At 42.0% G+C, this 19,390-nt stretch overlaps 2 protein-coding genes across 16 annotated transcripts in view; one reads left to right on the forward strand and one right to left on the reverse strand.

Annotated features, from left to right (window-relative positions):
- The window catches only part of NAA16 (N-alpha-acetyltransferase 16, NatA auxiliary subunit), a 104,664-nt gene extending 104,087 nt beyond the window's left edge, over positions 1-577 (reverse strand). For all 7 annotated transcript variants that reach the window (XR_006277744.1, XR_006277742.1, XR_005290562.2 and 4 more), the window contains exon 1: positions 435-577. Coding sequence is in view for 4 of the 7 variants with exons in the window: in XM_038386774.2 (XP_038242702.1) it covers positions 435-488 (54 nt within the window). In the remaining 3 variants the exon portion in view is untranslated. The remainder of the gene's footprint in view (positions 1-434) is intronic.
- A 103-nt stretch (positions 578-680) lies between these two features.
- The window catches only part of MTRF1 (mitochondrial translation release factor 1), a 28,725-nt gene continuing 10,015 nt past the window's right edge, over positions 681-19,390 (forward strand). For 2 of the 9 annotated variants that reach the window (XM_043504561.1, XM_043504563.1), the window contains exons 1-6: positions 1,914-2,042; positions 12,723-13,162; positions 14,981-15,072; positions 15,960-16,041; positions 16,699-16,806; positions 16,897-17,069. In XM_043504561.1, the coding sequence (XP_043360496.1) occupies positions 12,745-13,162; positions 14,981-15,072; positions 15,960-16,041; positions 16,699-16,806; positions 16,897-17,069 (873 nt within the window). In that variant the 5' untranslated portion in view covers positions 1,914-2,042; positions 12,723-12,744. Of the gene's footprint in view, positions 877-1,323; positions 1,447-1,913; positions 2,043-8,570; positions 9,331-9,619; positions 9,657-12,722; positions 13,163-14,980; positions 15,073-15,959; positions 16,042-16,698; positions 16,807-16,896; positions 17,070-19,390 lie in introns of those variants that run through there. The other 7 variants (XM_038386919.2, XM_038386922.2, XM_043504564.1 and 4 more) reach the window with 7 other exon arrangements.

A 19,390-nucleotide genomic window follows, 5' to 3' on the forward strand; every position in this document is an offset into this window, starting at 1 on the left:
GGGGCAAAGGGGAAAGCGTCTCAGATTTGGTTTCCAGACTTCGCAGCCGTCTGTCGTTCCCAGTGTCCCCCGGGGACCCTGCATCCCGGTTAGGCGCGCCCCGGCCACGGGGAGCGGAGGCGGCTGGGCACAACAGCGGCGCGTCAGCCCGTTTGCTGCGGCCCCGCTCCCTCCCGCTCCGGGGGCCGGCGGGCCCCTCATGAGAAGCGGCTGCCGGGCCTGCTCTGCCCTGGGCTCCCGCGAGACAAAGGAAGGAAGCGGACGAGAGCCCGGAGGCGGCGGGAGCTCCAGCCTAGCCAGCGCCGCTACCCAGCGCAGGGGGCCAGGGCCTCGCACCTGCTCCCGCGCCACCGGGGGAAGCTGGCTTGACGGGCTGGGAGAGGACGGGTGTCCCGAGCCGGGGCGGGCCTGGCCGAGCCGGGGCGGTGACTGACCAGGATCCGCTTGAAGAGGTTGCTCTCCTTGGGCGGCAGCAGCACGGACGGCATGGTGCGCTAGGGCAGCCCGGGCGCTGGGGAGAAGACGCGGCTCGTGCCAGGCGGCGGCGGCCGTTTAACTCATTGGCCTGCGCCGCCCGGCCGGCTCCCCTCAACCACCGCGAGCGAGCGAGCGAGCGCGGCCCTTGTGCGCAGCTGCCGGGGAGGCCTCGCTTCCCAACTGACGCTGCAAAATGGCCGCTGGGATCCCCCTTGGCGCACGCGCAGATCCCTGCTCTATACCCCGCGGGTGAGAGGGGAGCAGCGCCCCCGCTGCCAGTCCTGGACCCCCGGCGGAGGGAGGCATCCCAGGAGGTAGAGGGCTGAGTCTGGCCTCGCCCAGGTTTGCCACCAACTCTCGCGATGTTATTAGAAATCTTGGGATTTGGTGCCTCCGGAGGTCAGCCTCGCCCCGTCTGTAGCGCTCGTGGTTAGAGGGGAACCTTCCTCCCCCCCCAACAAGGCAACACCCCAGGGCAAGTCAAAGGACCCTGTGAGGTTCAAGGCCTGGTTGGCGGCTCTGTGGAGGCCTGGGGCGGGCAGTGCAGCGTGGTGTTTGGCTGCGGGGGAGGGGGGCATTGGCGGGGTTTGACCTGTACCTGTGGGATGTGACAGGATGGAAAATCCCGTTCTTCTGATTACACTCTTGCCACCGTCCCGCTTCTTTGCCTTAGCGTCCACTCTCTGAAGAACTGTTTGTGCTAGAACCACATAATCTGAGAGCCAGGAATCCCTACTTTCAAAGATCCGATGCATCCGATGAAGTGAGCTGTAGCTCACGAAAGCTTATGCTCTAATAAATTTGTTAGTCTCTAAGGTGCCACAAGTACTCCTTTTCTTTTTGCAGATACAGACTAACACGGCTGCTACTCTGAAACCTACTTTCAAAGAGAGATACAATGCATTCGTCTCCACGCTACCAAGTTTGTGGCTGCTAAGATCTGGCTGGAATTTAAGGAGTGAATGGCAGGCTAGTAATCAGACAATTATGATTATAACCTCTGGATGTCATCTAATGTATTCATTCATTTTTCAGTGTTTGACATCAAATGTTAGCTATGTAAAGCTTCCTAGCCATCTCATAAATATTTTAAGAGTTAGTATTTGTTCCTAGGCTGGCAGTGGTTCCTTTACCAAGTAAAGTGTGAGGCTTGAGTGGCTTGCTGCTGATGACATAATAAGAATTGCCTAAAAAGAAAAGGAGTACTTGTGGCACCTTAGAGACTAACACATTTATTAGAGCATAAGCTTTCGTGAGCTACAGCGCCCACAAAAGCTTATGCTCAAATAAATTTGTTAGTCTCTAAGGTGCCAAAGGTACTCCTTTTCTTTTTGCGAATACAGACTAACATGGCTGCTACTCTGAAACCTAAGAATTACCTGTTTCCACATTGAGAACTTTGCTCTTTGAAGTCTGTAGCTTCTCTTGAAGGTGTAGAGTGAGGAATTGCCTGTAACTTCAGTGGCATCACAGATGCAAGTGTCTCTCAGACTTTCCTGGGAAAGGGAACCATCTGAAGGATAAAGTGACTCTTCTTATGTTTTGTGAGAGACCAGGTGGCTGAGGTCTTTTATTGGACCAGCTTCTGTTGGTGAAAGACAAGCTTACATAGAGCTCTTCTTGAGGTTTTGTGTAAATTTTACATAAATTAACGTTCAAAAACAGAACTATAAAACCCACAATTCACTACATTGGCTGGCATCTCCTATATAAAGATGATTTTTTTCTAACTTGTCAAAGAAGATGAATACTTTGACATACACTTCAAACACAGTAATAATCAATACAGTTTTCCAAAGAACTAGGCCATGGGCTAAAAAATTCCATTTTCCACACCCTAGTACAAAATCTTACTCACCTGCACTCAGGGGTTGCAACCCCCATTCCAAAGTAGGAGTTAGAGTTGATGTTCGCCTGCAGTGGCAAAAGACCATATTAGTAGCCTGGCATCCTGGCAAAATAGCTAACCTGTCCATTCTGACATATGGCTGTCAACATAGAGGGTTGCATCATTAGGTTAATGCCCTAATGGGGCATTACAGGCTCTGGATCTGAAGACTGGGAAGGATTATGCTATGTATATTTCTGTGTCTGGAGAGAAGAAGAGGGAATTTTGGAGTGAGTGCATTTCTAGGGATTGCAGAAAATATGGAGTATATTTTGTATAAAACTAGAAGAGAATTAAGATACACATCATGAACCGGTCGTACATGAATAATTCCCCTTTCCTGGGGAATTTTTATTTATTATACTTTTTAGAGACTGCTTTGAAACAACCACAGCGCAAGCCATACGGCTATGCTTTCCCTCTACAGTTATTCAGCACATAGACATTCTCTATAGGAGGTGAGCTCAACCTTTTTATGCTCACCTAGAGGGATAACAAATTTCACCAGCTCCAAATGACTCAATCAGCTCTTCCTCATTTCCACAAGTTACATTCCACATACACCCCAACCTCCCTCAAAAAAAAAATAGCAAAAGAGGAACAGCTGGTCGGAGGTCATTAGGAACATAAGAATGGCCATACTGGGTCAGGCAGCATCTAGTGCAAGATATTTCAGAGGAAATTAACAGAACAGGGCAATTATCACGTGATCCATTCCCTGTCATGCAGTTCCAGCTTCTGTCAGACAGAGGTTTAGGGACACCCAGATTGCGGGGTTACATCCCTGACTATTTTGAGTAATAGCCACTGAGGAGCCAATCCTCCATGAACTTACCTCATTCTTTTTTGAACCTTGTTATACTTTGACAACTTCACAACATCTGGCAATGAGTTCCACAGGGTGACAATGTGTTGTGTGAAGAAATACTTCCTTATGTTTGTTTTAAACCTGTGGCGTATTAATTTCATTGGGTGACCCCTGGTTCTTGTGTTACGTGAAGGGGTAAATAACACTTCTGTATTCACTTTTTCAACACCATTCATGATTTTAAAGACCTCTATCATATCCTCCTAGTTATCTCTTTTCTAAGATGAACAATAACAGTCTTCTTAATCTCTCCTCATATGGCAGCTGTTCCACACCCCTAATCATTTTTGCTGCTTTTCTCTGTACCATTTCCAATTCTAATATATGTTGCTTGAGATGACGCAACCAAAACTGCACACAGTATTTAAAGTGGACACCAGTATTTAAAGTGGGCGTACCATGGATTTGTATAGCAACTTTATGATATTTTATGTCTTATTATCTGTCCCTTTCCTATTGTTTGCTAACATTCTGTTAGCTTTTTTGACTGTCATTGCACATTAGCAGAGAACTACTCACAATGACTTCAAGAGCTCTTTCTTGAGTGGTAATAGCTAAATTAGACCCCATAATTTTGTATATATAATTGGGAATATGTTTTCCAATGTGCATTACTTTGCACTTACCAACATTGAATTTATCTGCCATTTTGTTGCCCAGCCACCCAGTTTTGTGAGATCTGATTGTAACTCTTCGCAGTCTGCCTGGGACTTAACTATATTGAGTAATTTTGTATAGTCCGCAAATTTTGCCAGCTCACTGGTCACCCGCTTCTCCAGATCATTTAGGAATTTGTTGAAGAGCACAGGTCCCAGGACAGATCCACGGGGGAACCTGCTATTTACCTTGCTCCATTGTGCAAAAAAAGGACCATTCTGTCCTGGAGTCTTAAAGGCCCAGATTCTCAAAGGTATTTAGGTTCCTAATTTCCATTCATTTCCTTGGGAAATAGGCACTTAAATTCCTTTGACAGTCTGGGCTAAAGGAACTATATACTTCATCATATAAGGAACTAGGATTTAGATTTATTTTAGTTCAAAGCCTGTTTTTCTTTCTTTTATTTTTCATTTTTGATCCACTGTTGTTGTTTTTTTAGCATATGCCTTTACCTCAGATTGCTTGAAAAGAGACTTAACTCAAATTGTATACAAAATAACTATGTTACAAGAATATTAAGGTTGAAAAGTTTATCACACAAAGTAGTAATTAGTAAATGAAGAATTAACATTGCCCATGGAACTTTAATTAGGCCCATTTGTGGGAATGCATTATGCTACTTTTTTTAATTATATAACTAGAGCTTCTCTATTAAATGTTTTTAAAAATTTAATATGGACAAAACAATGTATTTTTTCCTACTCTCATTCTTGGAAAGACGTTCAAAAATTCAATCTTAGGCAGACACCCACAAGCAAAATTTCAGCTCAAACAGTTAAAGTTTGGCAAAGGTATAAGCAACTTAAAGCAGAGACTTGCAATGGAAAATGTTAAGCCACGTTAACTATAGGCCATGCTACCAGTTCCATTTGCAATAATGTTTTACTGTTCCTTAGTATTATTATTTATTAATATATATATATATACCCTATATATTTTGGAATGTTTTAAATAAATATTTATTTTCTAATAATATAGATGTCTAGTAAAACATTTATTGCTAGTAAACTCTGTTTACATTAACTGACTACCAACAATGAAGTGATGTTTTGAAAATAGCTTGGAGACAGGTACCATTTAAGTCAGATGTACAATAACATTTTCCAAGAATTACTGCATTTAGTTAGAAAAGGTGTGTGAAGTAATATTTTATTATTGGACCAACTTCTGTTGGTGAGAGAGACAAGTTTTTGAGCTTATACAGAGCTCTTCTTCAGGTCTGGGAAAATCAGTGTCACTGCTCATGTTGTGGAGTTTCCATTTCAGATGGCAAAATTCAATATCTTCCATTATTGTATGCAGTGTTGTAGCCGTGATGGTCCCAGGATATTAGAGAGATAAGGTGGATGAAGTGATATCTTCTTTGGACCAATTTCTGTTGGTGAGAAAGACAAAGCTTTTGAGGTTTTCTTAGGTCTGGGAAACTAATGTTACAGCATACACCAATCATGTTATCAACCCATATCTTTGATCTATGGAGCTGATGGACATGCTAGCCATCTTCTCTTCTGGCTAAATGAGGGAACAATTAAATGCATTTTGTTTAGGGTTGCAAGCAACCTCTTGAATTGTTGGTAATGGGAATCTCAAGGCTGCACACCCTATCCTGCCCTGCCAATTTCACCAAGGCCCCACCCTGCTCTGCCTCTTTCCCCAAGCCACCCCCATTGTTCACACCTCCTTCCCCATACCCCCCCCCCACTGGATCATTTCAAGGAGCCTGCCTGCAGATAGGAGGCGGCCCCAGCTGAGCAGGGTTTGGTGTGGGTTAAGGACTCAGCACCTACCCCCATCCCTTGGTAAGCAGACTTTAGGTTCAGCTGCCATTTAGGGTTACCAGGTCCCCTTTTTGACCAGACTTTCCAGTTGAAAACCAGCAACCCTAAATGGCAACCCTAAATGGCACCCGGACATAGAAGCCAAAAACCGATCTCTCCGGCTATTACCTCCTATCATTTGATCCTACTGTGTTCAGAGAAACTGGACTTTGTACACATTCTTTATAAATAAACAGGATTGCATCAAATAATACCTGATTCTATCATGAATATCTCCACCCGATGGAAACAACCCACAAGGCCCCGAATATTGGCTAACTGCTCTGATCAAAGAGGGGTAACGGTATTATAACAATATATAAATGATAATAAACTTACATAAGAACATAAGAATGGCCATACTGGGTCAGACCAAAGGTCCATCCAGCCCAGTATCCTGTCTGCTGACAGTGGCGAATGCCAGGTGCCCCAGGGGGAGTGAACCTAACAGGTAAGGATCAAGTGATCTCTCTCCTGCCATCCATCTCCACCCTTTGACAAACACAGGCTAGGGACACCATTCCTTACCCATCCTGGCTAATAGCCATTAATGGACTTAACCTCCATGAATTTATGTAGTTCTCTTTTAAACCCTGTTATAGTTCTAGCCTTCAAAACCTCCTCAGGCAAGGAGTTCCACAGGTTGACTGTGCTCTGTGTGAAGAAGAACTTCCTTTTAATTGTTTTAAACCTGCTGCCCATTAATTTCATTTGGTGGCCCCTAGTTCTTATATTATGGGAACAAGTAAATAACTTTTCCTTACTCACTTTCTCCACATCATTCATTATTTTATATACCTCGATCATATCCCCCTTAGTCTCCTCTTTTCCAACTTATAATTGTGCCTGGTGAATTATTTGATTTCAAAACATATTAACATAAACCAGTATCTGTATAAATGATGAAGTATGGCTATACACCTGTGTTTGTGGGGAGCCTCACTGATGTCAGTGGGTCTCATCGGAGGCACAGAAGTCCACCAAATCAGAACAAGTTGTGAGACAACTCTTTACGTCAGTGCCTAGACAACAGCAGAAAGAGAAGGGTTCTCTAATTCACTGTGACTGTAAGGCAATGTCCCCAAACTGTAGGGGGCGCCCCTTAGGGAGGCACAAAGGAACGTTCAGAGGGCGTGGCAGGGGCCGGGCCAGCCCTCATGGGGATTGGGGAGGGAGTGCTACCCAGCTCTGCCCTGCTCACAGCTCTGCTCTGGCCCTGCCTTCAGCTGTGCCTCTGGCTCCTGGCCCTGCCTCTGGCCTCGGCTCCACACCCGGCCATGGCCTGGCCATGTCTCCGCTCCCAGCCCTTGCCCTACCTGAGCCCCGGGCCCCAGCCTTGGATCCCAGCCATGGCTCTGCTCCTTCTCCCACTCCCACACCCAGCTCCGTTTTCGCCCTCAGTCCCAGCCTTGGCCCCTCGCAGCGGCTCCATTTCGTTTCTGGCTCTGCCCAGCTCCCAGACCCAGAACCCTGTCTGTGTCTCCCCCCGCGGGAGCTGCGGCCTTGCTCTTGGACCTGGCTCCCAGGGGGATGTGGACAATGGTAAAGGGGGCGCAACCCTGAAACGTTTGGGGACCACTGCTATAAGGTATATAAGCATACAGAGATCTATGTTTCTTTTAGTACATGTCTAATTTCCATTTACAGTAATTGGGGCTCATGAATGCCTATGGAAAAATTAATTGACACCATATATAATTATCTATTAAACATGTTCTGGCATCTTTTTATATTACATAAAGAAAGTGTTTACCTTTTTTATACTACTTTCCCCCTTGTCAACCAGGCTTAATAATAAATGAATCATGTTCGCTTTTAATCAAAGGTTTACTATCGTCAGATGTAAGTAACTATTGTTGGCTGCCACTGGCATTACTTCTAATTTTTAAGCCAGTTTAGTAATCTACGTTTGAGTGCATGAGCTGTTTGTGACTTTCATATAATTTAATAATAACCGTTATTTACCTGTCCAAGATTTTAAGCGTTAAATAATATTTTAATGCGAGAAGATAATTTGATGATTTAAAATCATCAGTGTCTAAGGCATATTGCAATGAGTGTAGGGTTTAGGGTAGAGGTGGGCAAACTACGGCCCCTGGGACCGTCCTGCCCAGCCCCTGAGCTCCTGGCCCAGGAGGCTGGCTCCCGGCCCCTCCCCCGCAGCCATGCCCCTGCGCAGTGCAATACTCTGGGCGGCTAGGCTGCAGAGCCTGGCCTGACCTGGTGCTCTGTGTTGTGCAGCGCAATGCAGCTGTCTGTCTGTCCTGGTGCAGCCATGCTGCCAGCCACTGGTGCTCCAGGCAGCGCGGTAAGGGAGCAGGGTGAGGGGGTTGGATAGAGGGCAGGGGAGTTTGGGGGGTGATCAAGGGCTTGGATACAGGTTGGGGCAGTCAGAGGGTGGGGAACGGGGGTTGAATGGGGGCAGGGCTCCTGGGGGGGCAGTCAGGAAGGAGAGGAGGGGTTGGATGGGGTGGCAGGGGACAGAAGGGGCAGGAGTCCCGGGGGGGCAGTCAGGAAGGAGGGGGGGTTGAATGGGGTGGTGGGGGGCAGTTAGGAGCAGGGGGCAATTAGGGGCGAGGGGCCTGGGGGCAGTCAGGCCCGGGGGGGGCAGTTAGGAAGGAGGGGGGGTTGGATGGGGCGGCGGGGGGTCCGGGGGTGGTCAGGAGATGGAGAGCGGGGTGGTGGTGGATGGGGCAGGGGTCTCCGGGGGCTGTCAGGGGGCGAGAAGCAGGGGAGTCGGATAGGGGGCAGGGGCCAGGCCATGCCTGGCTGTTTGGGGAGGCACAGCCTCCCCTAACTGGCCCGCCATTTAATTTCAGAAACCTGATGCGGCCCTCAGGCCAAAAAGTTTGCCAGCCCCTGGTTTAGGAGGACAAATTCAGTGAGATACAAATGTATGCTGAATCCCTTTCCAGAACTGGCAGTTTCTGATGGAAAAACTGTTTACTCAAAAAATTCCTGTGCTGCACTACCCATAAACCAACAAGTCAAATAAAAACCTGAAATTGATTATTCTTTGAAAATGCATGATTTTTAGTCAATCTAATGATTTTTAAGGCCCTGACTCATGTTTTTTGAATATTTGTACCTGGCAATATTGAATTCCACACAAATGATTTATTTATATTGTTGTGCCAGCTGCTACACAATAAGGACCTTGGCTGAGGGCTTTTGATCACTGCCACAATAAAATAAAATAAAATTATAAAAAGTAAATAATAAACATAAATAATATTTTTAGAAATTGCATATTCTCCATATATGAGTGTGTTGCCTTTCAAGCTTATAATGAAAAAAGGGGTTAATAGCTCTGTGACTGAGGCATTCTGGGAACTGTAGTGTTTAGCAAGAATGCTGGGAGTGGTAGTTCTTTTTCAGCCTTTCTCTTCCTCTCTGTAATGGCTGCATGTTATAAGGTACTGTCTCTGTTCTTCTCTGAGCAAGTTTATTTTAAAATTCTGTGCTACCATTTTTTGTTGGTAAAATACCCCTTGAGGAGGGCCCTTGGTTCCAAAGGCATCATCACCTCTAGCAGAGATGGGATGTTAGCCCTGGGAAGAGAGCTGCTGTATGGAAGGTGGCATGGAGAATAAAGAGCAAAGGGGTTAACTGGAAAATTAACTAAAAGAAAAGGAGTACTTGTGGCACCTTAGAGACTAACAAATTTATTAGAGCATAAGCTTTCGTGAGCTACAGCTCACTTCATCGGATGCATTTGGTGGAAAAAACAGAGGGGAAGATTGATATACACACACTTTCATGTTCTCTGTGTGTGTATATCAATCTCCCCTCTGTTTTTTCCACCAAATGCATCCAATGAAGTGAGCTGTAGCTCACGAAAGCTTATGCTCTAATAAATTTGTTAGTCTCTAAGATTCCACAAGTACTCCTTTTCTTTTTGCGAATACAGACTAACACGGCTGCTACTCTGAAACCTGGAAAATTAACTGTAACTGCATCTGGGATTTCAGTTACATAGTGATTTTAACTTAACAAATATATTTTTCAGCTTTACAAATATCATATATTCCTATAATGATGAAGGGGTGGAAGGGAGTATCTAGCTGGCTGAATTGATCACTTTAATGCTGATGAGATTTAATTGTATTGTTAGTTGTGTGTTAGGGCACCTAAAGCCTTGGATAGCTGTGTTTTAAGTTGTTATTACTCAAGTTGAAATAAATGAACCTTAATTGAAATCATCACGTTAAAACTAATATTTTTAAGAATTACATTTTTTTGTTACTAATAGTGCCTTTAATTATTAAAACTGAAAGACATTTTAAAATCTAGTTTACTTATTGCTTTGTTTTTTATTAGCTCTCTGATTGACTAGTATATTTTCACTGTCCAATCTCAATTTTTTCACCATCAGTTTCACTTTCTGGTTCTGATGCACTAACTACAAGCCTGCAGTGTTTTGATTGCAAACATTGCAGGAGAATGTTTATTTGTTTAATTGAAATTTTAAAAAATTAATAGAAACAAATATATTGGCCATAAGTTTTTTAAAATTTGGTTTCAAAATACTTACATTTTGGGACACATTTAATCTAACAGCATCTATTTAAGAGAAGGTTAATTATTTGTGTGTACTTATTTCTAGGCAATGCACCTGCCCAGTTTGTCTGAACCACACAGTAGTTTAAGTATCATAAAATAACCTTTTTTGTTTGTTTTTAATTTCCAAAGAGCTCAGGTGAGGCTGTATTACAAACAATTATTGAGTACTTCTGCTTTTCAGAACATCAGGTACTCTGACTCTCTTAGTGGTGAAGTGATGAAGTGAGCTCACGAAAATTTATGCTCAAATAAATTTGTTAGTCTCTAAGGGGCCACAAGTACTCCTTTTCTTTTTGCGAATACAGACTAACACGGCTGCTACTCTGAAACCTCTCTTAGTGGTGTTTCATATTGTTTTTATAATGCGGTTAATTCAATCAATATAGAAAATTGTGGACCAAATTGACCTGGCATAAGCAGGTGAAACTCTATTGACATCAATGAATCGCATCTTTTTAAGTGAAGTCTAAATTTGGGGCTGTGCAATTAAGTCCGGGGCTGTAGATGACTGACCTGATTGTGCATTGTTCTGACAGAAGCATGTCAAGATATGGGCAAGGAAAACGATGTGTAGAACAATCCTTTGGGGCTATCAGCAGCCAAGTGTCAATTAGAGCAGCCCTCAGGTTGCTATAATTTGTACCAGGGGCTAAGCAGGACCTAGCCAGCTTGTGAATAGTGGGAGGAATTCTTCCTGATTCCTTCAGTGCCTGTGACACTGACCGTTAGGTCAACAATTTGAAATACTCTGCTTCTTGCCATGATAGGCTCACTGACACAGTGGATGGAATTAGAGAGTTATAGTGGTGTATTAATAAAAGGCCTGAAGGTAAACAAAAAATATCTGCTACTGACCTGAAAGAAACCATGATATCAAGAAATTAAAAGTGGCATACTGTGACATATATGGCATATACTTACTTGCCCACATCTGTGTCTGAGGTGTTAAAAGAAAATGACCCTGAAGCATTTAATTGTAAAAATATTTCTGTCTCCACAAGTTTTAAAAAATAGAAGATGAGACAAAGAACTCCCACTGAGATTAGTATAAATAATATGGAATTTATTTAAAACAAATCTATTGGTCTTCTGTAACTGTCTTGAGAATTTTGACCGTTGCGGGGGAAGGTTCCTTCCCTCATTCTCTGAGCCTTGCACTTTATGTCAATCACACCTCTGAGAAGTAGGTGTAAAATGTTACCATAGCAGAATGATAGCATTTTTCACAGATGTAAATACTGACGCAAGGTGTTAAAGAATCAGACCTTCAGAAATAAAAACGAAGACTTTGTCCTTCATGGTTATTCTGTAGTGAGACGGTGACTATTTCTTCTTCCTACTTTCTTGAGGCAGGGTGGGAGAGGGAGTTCCCTGTTTGCTCTCTAAACCCTGTCACTTCAGGCAATGCAATTCTTCAGATTTCTTTCTCTGAAAAGTCCTAGCATGTGGTTATCTGAGAGGGGATCTCTTCCCCTATAATCCACTGCAGCGGTTAAAATTATTTTTATTATTATATTATTATTCATGTGAATATGGAATGCAGGTTTAGGCACCTTGATAGGCCACAACATCTGGAGTTCCTGTTACAAACTGGAAAAGATTCTGTGATGTGAAATGTACAAACTGGTGAAGCAATGAAGACCTTTTCCTGAACAATGGCCATAATTTCCAAAAGGAATAAATACTATGTTACTGTTCTTGCATCACGGTAGAATAGTTCAGACAAATTAGTTGTATTTAAGACTGATTTTTTTTTATTTATTGAAATTATTGTAAGACTTTTTTTTACTGAAATTATTTTAATTAATTAAATTAAATTATTTGTAAATTTAATTTGGAAATATATGCACAGTAGGCTATGTAGCATTGTTGCAATGGCACCAATCCTGCAAACATTGATGCATGTCAGTAGTCTTGCCAATTAATCTTGCAAGATCAGGGCCAGTGTTACTAATACGCTCATGGCCATGCTCTGCTTTCAGTTACACTAGTGTAAGGCCTTGCCTGCACTAGAAAGGATTTGCTGGTACAGATATACTGGCAGAGCTATGCCAGCAACCTCCCCAACTGTAGATGCAGCTTATACCAGCAAGAAAGTTCTTTTACGAGTATAATAGCTTAAACCAGTTCCCCAAATCAAATAAGCTATAACAAAATGACTCTTTTGCCGGTATAACTGTGTCTGTGCTTCGGCTATGTTATGTTACAGCATAGCTACGTTAATTGGGTTGTGACTTTCTTCACACTGCTAACCAACATAGCTATGCCAGTAAAAGTTTCTAGTGTGGTCCAGACCTAAATTTGGGATGGTTCCATCTCTAAGGTGGAATTGCATTACTACTGTCCAAATGCAACTAAGAGCAGGATTTGGCCCCTATTTAGCATTTTAAAATAATTTTTTTTTAAAAGCCAATGAAAAAGTGGCCCATATTGTATCTGTTTTAAATTTCAGGTGGTGAACAGTAAAAGCGGAGATGAAACCTCACGGTGGCGTTGGGCTTTTTAGAAGTCTGCTTGCTAATAGTTTTCATCGCTGTCACCATCACTGCTCTCCTCTTGCTAAAAGGATAGGTCACATGATGGAACTATCTATCTTTAGGCACAATTATTTATTAAAAATAGTTAAACCTACTCTGTCACTTAATGATTGGTCAAGGAGATATCATCAGGATTTTAGAGCACTGTGGAAGCATGAAGCTGTGGAAAAATATCTAGAGACCTTAAACGGAGAATACCAGCGGGTTGGCCAGTTGTTAAATAGTGGCTCAATGAATGAGTATGATCGAAGTACTCTGAGCAGAAGACATAATCATTTATCCACCCTTGTAGCTGCATTTCAAGAAATACAAGAGGCAGAAAGAGAAGTTCAAGAGATAGAATCCATGTGTACAAGTAAGTAAAATGCATCTGTTTGCCCAAAGCAGCTTTTTTATGGTGCGATGTGCCTTATTACCCAGAATTTGAAACAAGTCACTCAGATAGCAGTACACTAGGCACATACATTTTCCTGAGGGTCCTCCATGTCCCTATTAAAGCCTTCTAGATCCTCCCATTTCGTTTTGCTTTAGCCCCACCACACCTACTCTTGAGGCCTCAGAGTGATCAACTTTGCAGAGCAGGCCAGTGTCATGTACATTACACATTCAAAGTCACGTGAATGCTGTCTTTAGCTAAAATATTCTAGAAAGATTTGTTTTTTAAGACGATTGCAGCCCTTGTTTCATAGGGCTAATGACAGTTTTCTTCTTAGGGACATATTTTAGGTAAGGCTAATTTATTTGGGCTGGCGGGGGGGTGATTTATAGTACGTCAGACTTGACATTGTAATTTAAATTTGGATTTTGGTGTTTGGTTCATTGATATCTATTAAATTATGGGCTTTGCATATGTCTTCAGTGATGCTCAATCCCAAACCCTGAATTGTCAGGCTTCAATTTAACCAACCAATAAGCAAACCTTATGTGAAATACTAGTTCCTTGAAGATATTTGAGAACTCTCATGTGGAGTGAAATAAACAAATGGTTATTCCACAATCAAAACTATGCCCAGTGGTTTTCAACATATTGACTCATGCTGTGGAAGATGTGGGTGATGGGGGAGAAAGTAAGGTAGCAGAAATTGCTGATGATACCATTATTAATATTAGGACTAGGAAGAAATGCAAAGAATGGAGCTTACAAATTTGGTAATTGTGCAACACTGGCAAGTGAAATTTCGAGTACGTGGTGTAAGGTAATGCACACACTAAATAAGGAAAGTAGCCACTGATGGTACTACATACACTAATGGGTAGTAAATTAGTAGCAAGAGACAACAGAATGTAGAGCAGGGAGAACTTCGAATGGCAGCCAAAAGATGATGTAAGGGATGCAGTGTCTACACAGACACTACATCGCCATAACTACACCGACATAAGCCCTGCACCTCTCGTGGAGGTGGAGTTATTATGTCAGTGTAATAGGGCACTTACATTGGTGAGAGCAAGGCTGTAGCGTGTACACTGACGTAATTAGGTTGAGGTAAAATCCTTAAGTCGACCTAACTGTAGTGTAGACTAGGCCTTGGTGCCGCTAGATCAAGGATGAGATAAATTGGTGGGAAAGCTTAGACTGCCACTGCCCTTGCTTTTCCTCTTCCTTTGGTAAAATAGAGGATGTTGGTCTCCAGGAGTTGTTGATCTACCATAAATTTATTTTTAAAAACAAACACACAGATAAAAATCCTGGTGTATTGGGACCCCACTCATTCTCAGTAAGGGGATAGTTCGGGATCCCTGCCCATTCAGTCCATAGTCTCACTACTGAGGCTGCCAACAAGTTTGCCAATTACTGTAAATAGTGATTAGTTTTAATAGGAATTAAATTATCAGTTTGTTTCACATGTGCCAGTGAAGAGCTGTGGCATGGGGAATGACTTTTAGCTGCTACTGACTTTGGCTAGGTTTAAACTGGAGACATAGAGGTAAAATCCTGTGTTCCCCATTTCTAGTCTCCCAAGCCATCCAGGGCTCCTAAAGATCTGAACATTTAATTAGTAATGTACATCATCTTATGCTTCTGTCATTATTTGGTATTTCATGCTGAGAATAAGCAATTCCCTGCAATGGAAACTATTATCCTTTGTAATAGGTGTAATTTGGCATTCATTCATTACAATTTGGTCTAAACTAAATAGATTGGTTAACATTTATTTCTATCATTGGAATTTAGAGCTAGACAGCAGAGATGAGAAACAGATGCTAGAACTTGCCTTGGAAGAGAAGGAAATCATTAACCAAAAAATCAACACATTTTGCAAAAAGGTGAGCTAGAGGTGAAGGTACAGAGTCTTTAAGATGAACATCTCTTGACATCTTCATTTACAAGTCTTCATACAGCCATGCAATTTTATTGTACCAGACAAGATTTTTTTAACAGCAGACTATAACACTTGCCGTTAATGAAACAGGTCTAGCTTCTGTTTTCTCATTGGAAAAGACCTGGAAATGTTCACTGTTAGAAAGTCTCTCTACTATCAAATGCACCTTAACAAAAAGTGTCTAAAAAAAGAGCTTCTATGTGTGCTTGTTTGTTTGCTGTCATTGAAAAGTCTGTAACACAGTGAACTACTGTGCTACGAAGACATGGCATGGGGTTCCGCCAATTGTTCATGGCAGCAGAGAGGGTACAGAGATGTCTCGAAAGGCTTTATTCTCATGGAACTTTCAATCCTTTATCATTTTCTTCAGTTGAATGAGACCAGTGTGTGAAAATAATTGTAGTAAGAGAAGCTGAAAGAAATCCAGTGGAGGGCTTTATGTTGTGAATCAAGTGTATTTTAGAAAATTAAGATAATCTGATTGTATGAAATAGAATCTTCTGAAAAATAAGATCAGTGTCAGTGTAAACTGACTTTCCTGGCTAATATCATTATGTTCACAAGGGAGGCTGCAGTAGCTGATTTGATGGTCTCATGCTTGGCATTGTGGAGTCAAATTTTCAGTTAGCCTCCATTAACACACCAAAATTTCACCTTTATGTGCCAGGAATCTCAGACTATAACACTGACTGGGCAATTTGCGCTCCTAACTACCTGATTTGTGTTTACAAGTCTGGGGTTTGTGTATGTTCAGACTGATGCAACCATGAGAGCTGGCTGTAAATTTGATCGGGAAGGGAAGATATTGATATTTTTTTTCTTTCTTTTCAGCTTTTCCAGAGTATAGTGCCAAGGGAGAAACATGATGAAAGTGATGTTATATTAGAGGTGACATCGGGCAGAACCACTGGAGGTCAGCAAAGTCATCACAAGTAAAGGTTACTCCAAACCTCCATCCAGGTTTACAAGGCTTCATTAAATTAGGCTTGAATAAAGACTGGGAGTGGATGAGTCATTACACAAACTAAAAACTATTTCCCCTTGCTAATTTTTCCCCTACTGTTACTCACACCTTCTTGTCAACTGTTTAAAATGGGCCATCCTGATTATCACTACAAAAGTTTTTTTTTCTCCTGCTGATAATAGCCCACTTTAATTGATGTGTCTCGTTAGAGTTGGTATGGCAACACCAATTTTTTCATGTTCTCTGTGTATATATATCTTCCTACTGTATTTTCTACTGCATGCATCCGATGAAGTGGGTTTTAGCCCATGAAAGCTTATACCCTAATAAATTTGTTAGTCTCTAAGGTGCCACAAGTACTCCTCGTTCTTTCTGCTGATACAGACTAAGACGGCTACCACTCTAAAGGCTTCAATTGTTTCTCTTACATTTTAATAATGTAAAATGGCACGTTGTAGAGATGAGTATTAATTTATCTGCATAAAGCACTGTCTCCAACGACAATGATCTTTAGAGTTACTGCTAATGCTAAAAATTGTTAATTATGAGGGAAGAGTCTATAAACTTATATTTCATGTTGTGCTGTCTAAATATTTAATTTTGTAGGTGACATTTGCCAACAGTTCACCAAAGAAATGTTTGACATGTACCAGAATTATGCAGATTACAAATGTTGGGCCTTTGACATTCTGAACTACACACCAGCTGAGATTGGTATGATAATGTTCTGTTCTTTCTGCCAAGAAGACTAAGTTAAAGCTGTGTCTTTGGACTGTACCTCTTATGCAATATTTGTCTTTAAAGGTGGATTGCACCATGCAGCTGCTCATATTTCGGGAGACTGTGTCTACAGGTATTTGAAATATGAGGGAGGGACTCACAGAGTTCAGCGAATTCCTGAGACTGGCCTATCATCAAGAATGCAGCGTATTCACACTGGGACAATGTCAGTTGTTGTCCTACCTCAGCCAGAGGAGGTAAACTAACCTTTAATCAGAATAAAATTGAAGTGTCTTCCTGGCTTTTCTTTTTGGCATTTGAGTGTGTTATATTTAAAACAACAAACCCCAAAGACTAAGCCAAGTTACTGCTATTATTTTATTGGTGCCAATATGTATTGTCAAATCCAGACAAAGGATACACAAGCTTTTCTTCTGCGCAAGGCTGTAACTCTTGACTCAGCACCTGGCTAAATGATTCACTACAAACTTTAGTGGATCCTCAAAAGCAAAGTTTTAGAAATCCACTACTGCCTGAGATACAGTGCAATTCAAGGGCATAAGGATACAGACCATAGATTCATAGATACTAAGGTCAGAAGGGACCGTTCCGATCATCTAGTCCGACCTCCTGCACAACGCAGGCCACAGAATCTCACCCACCCACTCCTACGAAAAACCTCACCTATGTCTGAGCTATTGAAGTCCTCAAATCATGGTTTAAAGACTTCAAGGAGCAGAAATCCTCCCTCAAGTGACCCATGCCCCATGCTACAGAGGAAGGCGAAAAACCTCCAGGGCCTCTTCCAATCTGCCCTGGAGGAAAATTCAGTCAGCTTAACTTCTGTACCCAGAAAGATAATGGAGCAAATAACCAATCAATAATTTTGTAAACACTTAGAAGATAATAAGGTGATAAGTAACAGTCAGCAATGATTTGTCAAGAACAAATCATATCAAACCAACCTAAGAGCTTTTTTTCAGAGGATAACAAGCCTTGTGGATGGGGGGAAATGGTAGATGTGGTATATCTTGACTTTAATAAGGCTTTTGCTACTCGCATGACCTTCTCATAAACAAACAAGGGAGATGCAGCTTACATGGAGTTACTATACCGTGAATGCATAACTGGGTGGAAAACCATTCCCCGAGAGTACTTATCAGTGTTTCATAGTCAAGCTGGAAGGCATATCGAGTGGGGTCTCGCAGGGATTGGTCCTGGGCCCAGTTTTGTTCAATATCTTCCTCAGTTATTTAGATAATGGCATAGAGAGTACACTTATAAAGTTTGCAGGTGATATCAAGCTGGGAGGGATTGCAAGTACTTTGGAGGTTAGGATTAAAATTCAAAATGGTCTGGACAAACTGGAAAAATGGTCTGAAGTTAATAGGATGAAATTCAATAAGGACAAATGCAAAGTACTCCACTTAGGAAGAAACAATCAATTGCACACATACAAAATAGGAAATGCTGCCTAGAAAGGAGTACTGCAGAAAGGGATCTGGTGGTAATAGTGGATCACAAGCTAAATATGAGTGAACAGTGTAACGTTGCAAAAAAAAGCAACGTTATTCTGGGATGTATTAGCAGGAGTGTTGTAAGCAAGACATGAGAGGTAATTCTTCCACTCTATTCTGCTGATTAGACCTCAACTGGAGTTTTGTGTCCAGTTCTGGGAGCCACATTTCAGGAAAGATGTGCACAAATGGGAGAAAGTCCAGATGATAGCAACAAAAATGATTAAAGATTAAAAGATTAAAGACCTATGAGGAAAGACTGAAAAAATTGGGTTTGTGAGGGGGGACATAACAGTTTTCAAGTACATAAAAGGTTGTTACAAGGAGGGCAAAACATTTTTCTTGTTCACCTCTGAGAATAGGACAAGAAGCAATGGGCTTAAATTGTAGCAAGGGAGGTTTAGGTTAGACATTAGGAAAAACGTCCTCACTGTCAGGGTAGTTGAGCCTTGGAACAAATTGCCTAGGGAGGTTGTGAAATGTTTGGCATTGGAGGTTTTTAAGAACAGTGATACCTGTCAGGTATCGTCTAGTACATAGTCCTGCCTTGAGTGCAGGAGATTGGTCTAGATGGTATCTCAAGGTCCATTCCAATCTTGCACTTCTATGATTCTATGGAAGTTAATGTTGTTAAGCTCTCCAGCTCCTGGCATTCACAAAACTGACTCACTAGGAGTAAAACCAATTCTAAATTAAACAATGTATTGAGGCTTGGGAGTACATTCAGACAAAAGTTTGGTATGACACAATCAACCTTTCGGAATGTTCTTTTTTCTTTTCAATCACACATCTTATTTTTGGTACTTTCCTCTGCTTAGATACACTCTAAATCTAGGTATCACCTTCAGCTCAGCCCTTTACCACACATCTAAATTGTGTCTAAATCTTGCCACTCATTTCTGTACATTTCCAAGAGCCAGCCTTTCTTCTCAGTCCATTCAGCTGAAGCTGATCCAGGCCTTCATTGTCTCGCATCTCCATGGCTGCAAACTCCCTTTTGGTCTTGTTTCACTTAGATCCATTAAAAACACTGCAGCAAAAATCATCTAGGCTTGTCACTT

This window comes from Dermochelys coriacea, chromosome 1 (genome assembly GCF_009764565.3).
Source record: "Dermochelys coriacea isolate rDerCor1 chromosome 1, rDerCor1.pri.v4, whole genome shotgun sequence".
Taxonomy (NCBI): Eukaryota; Metazoa; Chordata; order Testudines; family Dermochelyidae; genus Dermochelys; species Dermochelys coriacea.